The sequence below is a fragment of the Frankliniella occidentalis genome, unplaced genomic scaffold, assembly GCF_000697945.3.
Source record: "Frankliniella occidentalis isolate FOCC.00 unplaced genomic scaffold, Focc_3.1 Scaffold10, whole genome shotgun sequence".
In the NCBI taxonomy this organism is placed as follows: Eukaryota; Metazoa; Arthropoda; class Insecta; order Thysanoptera; family Thripidae; genus Frankliniella; species Frankliniella occidentalis.
The window spans coordinates 3,158,213-3,163,696 of record NW_026267140.1 but is presented as its reverse complement, the minus strand read 5'-3'; the positions used below and the strand labels follow the sequence as shown (position 1 = coordinate 3,163,696).

General features: G+C 51.4%; 1 protein-coding gene across 7 annotated transcripts in view; it reads left to right on the top strand.

Annotated features, from left to right (window-relative positions):
• Window positions 1–1,343: 1,343 nt before the first annotated feature.
• Window positions 1,344–5,484, top strand: part of LOC113212423 (sodium/calcium exchanger 1-like) — a gene marked incomplete at its 5' end in the record, with an annotated part of 45,056 nt that continues 40,915 nt past the window's right edge. For 6 of the 7 annotated variants that reach the window (XM_052277465.1, XM_052277466.1, XM_052277462.1 and 3 more), the window contains 2 exon segments: window positions 1,344–1,432; window positions 2,280–2,309. In XM_052277465.1, the coding sequence (XP_052133425.1) occupies window positions 1,344–1,432; window positions 2,280–2,309 (119 nt within the window). 7 annotated transcript variants of the gene reach the window in all.

Here is a 5,484-nt window from a genome sequence, read left to right as displayed (position 1 = left end):
CGTTAAACTGTTGCAAAACAATGCTTTGCAGACGTGTTGCAAATTGCAAAGGATTGTTATGCTTTGTAGACTTCGAAGCATTAGCACCGGTTGCCTATCGCTCCTGACTATGGCGCCCTCCTACGGGCCGAACGAATGGACAACGCGTTCGCACGTAGAAGTGCGGAACAGCATATAAGTGCGCGCGGTTACCCAGTCGAACGCGCCGGCGGCGGCTCCCGGGCGGCTCACATACGCGGCGTAAGCTGTCGTGGCGGGCGTTACCATCAGGCCTCGGCTTACGCAAGGCCGTCCTCCTGGAGCCGCGCGACGCAGCCTGGCGGTTAGCGCTGCAGACTCATAGGGTATTCAGGGCGTGGAGCCCACCTGAGTCTGTGATGGAGATTGTTGTGGTGACGGTGGGGAGTGAGGACACACAAGCTTCAACCCCCTCCCCCTCCTGTCCCTTCCCCCTTTCAACCCCCTTGATTTACTCTCCCAGAACCCGCGTGCCCCTCTTTCAGGACGTTACAGGACGTCCAATAAATGCCATTCCAGACCGGGAGTGGGGTGGGGGGTAATGCAAATACATCCATCATGCTAGGCGGGGGGTAAAACAATCGGATGGCGCTGATAGTGCGTTATGAACATGATCGGCTCCGGGCCAGAATCTATTGACTTTCCTCTCCTCGCCCCCGCGACCTCCCTCGCAACCTCCGCCCCCTCCCCAACCCCTGCTCCACCATTCTCGCCCCCGGGGTCGTCGTCTTCGTCATCGCCGTGCTTTGGACGCCCCAATGTTGATATATCGCCGCAGGGTGCGGCCGAAGGGGATGGAGAGGGGACTGAATTTTGGCTGCTTGGTCAACATGCCACATGACAGAGATGGCTGAGCCGGAAGGGTGCCAAAGGATTGGGTGAAAGGGTATGCGAATTTGAAGGGAAAGGGGGACGGGGTAAGTGGGGGTGAAGAATTGTAAAGGGGCGTGGACCGAGCGTTCCCTTCACGGGAGCTGCCCCTGGGGCGCAAGAGGGCAGGCTTTATTCAGGGCCACGCCATGAGACCGGGGCCGCCAAAAGCGCCGGCCGGGCCCGCGGGTCCTAGATGACTATGTGGTTGACCGGGGGCGGAAAAGGGGAGCTGGCTGGGGCGGGGGCGCTTGTGTGTGCCGAGGGCGACGATGCACGCCGTGACACCTGTCGGCTGTACGCAGCAACACACACGGCCTCGCCCAGTAATGTGTGTGGGGCCAGCGAATGGGTTTCTGCGTATTTCAACACTGTTGATCGTTTAAGTTTCTAGTTCGTTCAGTATCATGTGTCTCCTCTACTCTTAACACAGCTTTCTGTTTGTTTTTGCGCAGAAAACTCCTGTCCCTCCACATCATTGAGGAGGGATGCTATGAGAAAGACGTCGCCTTCCAGGTCTCATTAGGAGACCCACGGATCCTGGGTAAGTATTAGACGACAAAGAATGTAAGGAGGCGGTAAGAAGGCGTTCCTAAATAATCAAAATTTAAGCTAACTTTGACGTAACTGTCACGAGAACTACCAATTCGGCACGGTGCCGCGTTTCCTGGGTGGGTGTGGTATGGTCTTCCGCGTCGTGACTCACGCAGAGACTACACGCATTCTCGCAGCCGCCTGTCCCTCACTATCCTTCTTGTGCTTTTTGCAAACGACCAATCCCTCCGTGGCATCATCGTTCACGCAGGCGGGTGGTGGGTTTTGGGAATCTGTGCACGTTGGGTTCGGGCTCCCGCTCTCCTGCGTTTGTCGGCCGACATCGCCTGCATGCGAAAGTGAGATCATCGTGCGGCCTTGGAGTGCACAGCGCCACTGCGAGAAGCGTGCGGACAGCGATCGGTTTTCTCAATCTCAATATCGAAACGCGCTCATGTGTCAAAATACTCAGAAAGGCTCTTACTTTGACATATGTTGTAAAAAAAGAGGTAGATTTGCGTGGCCGAGTAGTCTGTAGAGGGAGGTGAAAATCTGATCAATGTAGAAAACGCTTCGCAGACATTTGAATGTGAGTCACTTGTTAAGAAATATTGCAGTATCACACCTACTTATTTTGTATTCCCCGCTCAGAAACGCTACAATGAAGCATTTTTGGCACCTTTTAGAGAAATAAATAGAAAACACAGCTAAATAATATTTGTCGCTAAGATGTCGACGCCAAACTCGTAGTTAAAAAACTGCCGTATGTTATATTCTGAAGTGGCAGCAAGTTAAATCGTAGAAATACACAAATATTAATCATAAGCATGCACCTGATGTGACGCCCCATGTTTCAGATGACGAGGAAGCTGAGGACGAAGTTCCAGGTACCACCTAAGAGTGACTTTGTGTGATTTCGTTGTGCGCTTTTGTAGAGTAGCAACTACACGCCTTACTCACATGGTTTATTTTGTGAGTCTGGACACCACTGGCAGCTGAATTTCACTGTAACCAACCAGAGCGAATCATAGCGTCATATGTAAAGTTATGACGGTTATTAAACATGTGCCGTGTGAGAAAACACAAGCCAAAGGGGCTATTCTAACAAAGTTCAAAAAGGTCGTATTTCGAATGTCATTCAGCTGTCAGCGGTGGCCGTGCGTGTGACTTTTTCATTTCCAGGCCTTTATGTTCTTTTTTCTTCCTTCTCTTTTTCCTACCAACAGTATATGGAAACAGTACAGGAGAGTCCGGAAACCAGGGGTGCCACGACAGAACGTATTGACAGTTTCACTTTAGAAGGGTCCTCTGTGTGTTAAATTGTAGAAGCGGATGGTTTTGGTTACTTCATAAATTAATAAAAACAGAAGTATCATTTTTTTACCCCCGAGTTTTGCAAACTGAACAGTCGACTTAGCACACACTTGCAGATGCGTTCTTGCAAGCACACATACGCAAATTTGTACGAAGTTGACTGTTTGGTTTGGAGTCTATTTAAATCACAGAAGAAGGAACCATTTTCATTTTCTGACCCCTCCCACCAGAAACACTTACAAGTTTTCAGCTGGATACAGAGTTCCCTAAAAGCGAGCGCGATTCTCACGCCAGGCGTGATTTTCATGCTTCGTAAGCTTCACGCATCCAATCAGGAACCGACTTCCATCACCCCTAGCGTGAGAATCGCGCTCGCTTTTAGGGAACTCTCTATCCAGCTTTACATTCCCGAATCCTTTCATCAGTGTCTGCATGCAAATATGAGAAATCGTTGTTTTTTTATCAACACGTTGAGTGTGACGTGGCGGTATTTTGTTTTGCCAAAGAGTGTCATCGCACTTGGTTTTCGTTATGGCATAGCAATGACCACATCCAAATCGGTTTGCACAAAATTTTCTTTAGTTTCGTCGCACTCAACCTGTATCACATTAATTATGGCTGCAGTATTTATTTGTATATTTGTTGTTGTAAAGTAACAGCTCTTCGCTGCTCCCTCTGCCCTATCCTAACTAGAGTGTTATTTTCCTTTAAAAAAATCTATCGCTTTCTTGTTTTAGACTTTGCCCAGAGTGGATGCAGATATGACGACCAACCGTAAAGCTTTTTCTTTCCATTCTCACCTTCCTAAACTTGTACGCACCATTCCTTAAGAGTTGACTTTGAAAATTGGTTAAATTGTTGTTCCTGTTTGCCTCTCGGGCTTAACAAGCACTGTATCATTTTTTCTTTCCTCGGCTTTCGGCTCTAATTGCAAGCTAAGGTCACTTATATATTTTTTGCTTCAGTGACCGCTGCTGTAATCAAACTTCGCAAAAACCGCTAAACAAATAATTATGGTTATCTATAACGTAAATACTGCTTTTTCCTTTGAGAACCACATAAAGTAGAACCTCCATACATGGTGCTGCGTATACAGTGGGCAGTGGGTTCAGTGTGCCCTAGGAAAGTCAGCAGTCGGCAGACAACCTACACGTGAAATGGGCTATTTTTCCGCGGCTGTGTCCCTTACGCGCCATCTATCGAGGTTCTACTGTACCGAGTGTAACTGTAAATACACAGAAGTGTAGATTGCATTCCCAATATGGCTGCAGGAGCCATGACCCCTTACTGGTGTAAAGATAAGGCAAACCCGCAACACTGTTGCGTATTCACAGTAACACCCGGTACACAATCGTAGTTAAGATAATTAACCTCTGTTTATACGTACTCTTGACTGTTAGGCTGTTGGGTGATCTCTGAAAAATTCATTTTTCAAAAAAGTAATCTTCCTACGCAAGAGATTACGATGTTGGTGGTGCACATGCTAAAATGGGTTAGGCTAAGTGAATGTTCTTGAAGATTTCAATGAGTGCATTTCTTGCGCGAAGGGTGTAGTGCTGGTGGAGAGACTAAACTCTTCTTACTGGGGCGCGCTCAGCACGCGGCCTGAGTGAGACGTCTAAAAGGATGGCTTGTTAACAAGCCGTTCATAATGAATGATCGTCGAAGGCGACGTCCCGCTGGAGCAGCGCGGCAGGAGACGGCAGGAGGAGGCGCCCCTCCAGGACTTCTAGGCCCCCTCCCTGGAGTGAGTGCCGGGGCGTGGCGGAGCGTAGCGGGCCGGACGGGGCGGGGCCCAGCACTGGGGGTGGCCTGCCTTGCTTCTCCCCAAACATCCGGCCGTCCCCGCAGCCTTTGCACGCGCCTTCCCTCCCCCTCCGCTGTCCGAAGCACCTGTTATTGTTTGACCACCTACGGAGCTCTCGGTGGCAGCCGGTACGGGTGGGTCAGCGTGCTGTGCCTTTACTCCGCGGCGTATTATATGAAATGGCTAGGGCCGTCTCCTCCTTGTCCTACCCGGTTGTCGGGAAAGTCAATCGGTACTTACAGCCCCCCTCCCACCTCTGGGGGTTGGTGGGGCGGGGCAATTCGGACTAGGACTGTTTTGGAGGTGGGGTCAGTAACGCCGGTCACGCGACCTCGGCGTAGTTTCGGAGCTCGCTTGCTCTTAAAATAGGGTAGAGTAACTTCGCAACCCTCCCACCTCAATTTCCCCACTCGTTAGGCCTCTAATAAGGTCCAGTAACCCCGACAAGTACATAAGACAATAAAACCGACTAAATTCGAATCCTTGTTTATCTGGGAGGTTCCGAACTCACGCCACTGTTATGACGCTCGACGCACTCGGACACAGCCCGTGTCGGACGTTTGTACGGAGGGGTTCTCGCCGCGGCTGTCGCCTCTCCTCCGGACAGGCCGCGTTTATGTGACCATATGGTGGGGCCCAGGGCCGTCTCTGCGGTGCGCTCGCCCCGCCGCCCACTCCACGACCCCCCATCGGGCCGTGCCGAGTGGGGCCGAGCCGCGCCGAGCAGCGCCGCCCAGGCCTCTCCACCGCCCGAGGCCTGCCCTGGAGGAAATTGAGCTCGTTGCGGTTCATTTCGGTTCGAGGCACCGAAATAATACGATTGGGGGAAAACGTAAGGCCGGGGCCGTCCGAATGGCGTCCGACCGGACGGAGAACGCGCGGCAAGCGTCATTACGCGGGGAGGATGGGGCTCTCCGGGTGAGCCCGCCCCGCCCCGCCCC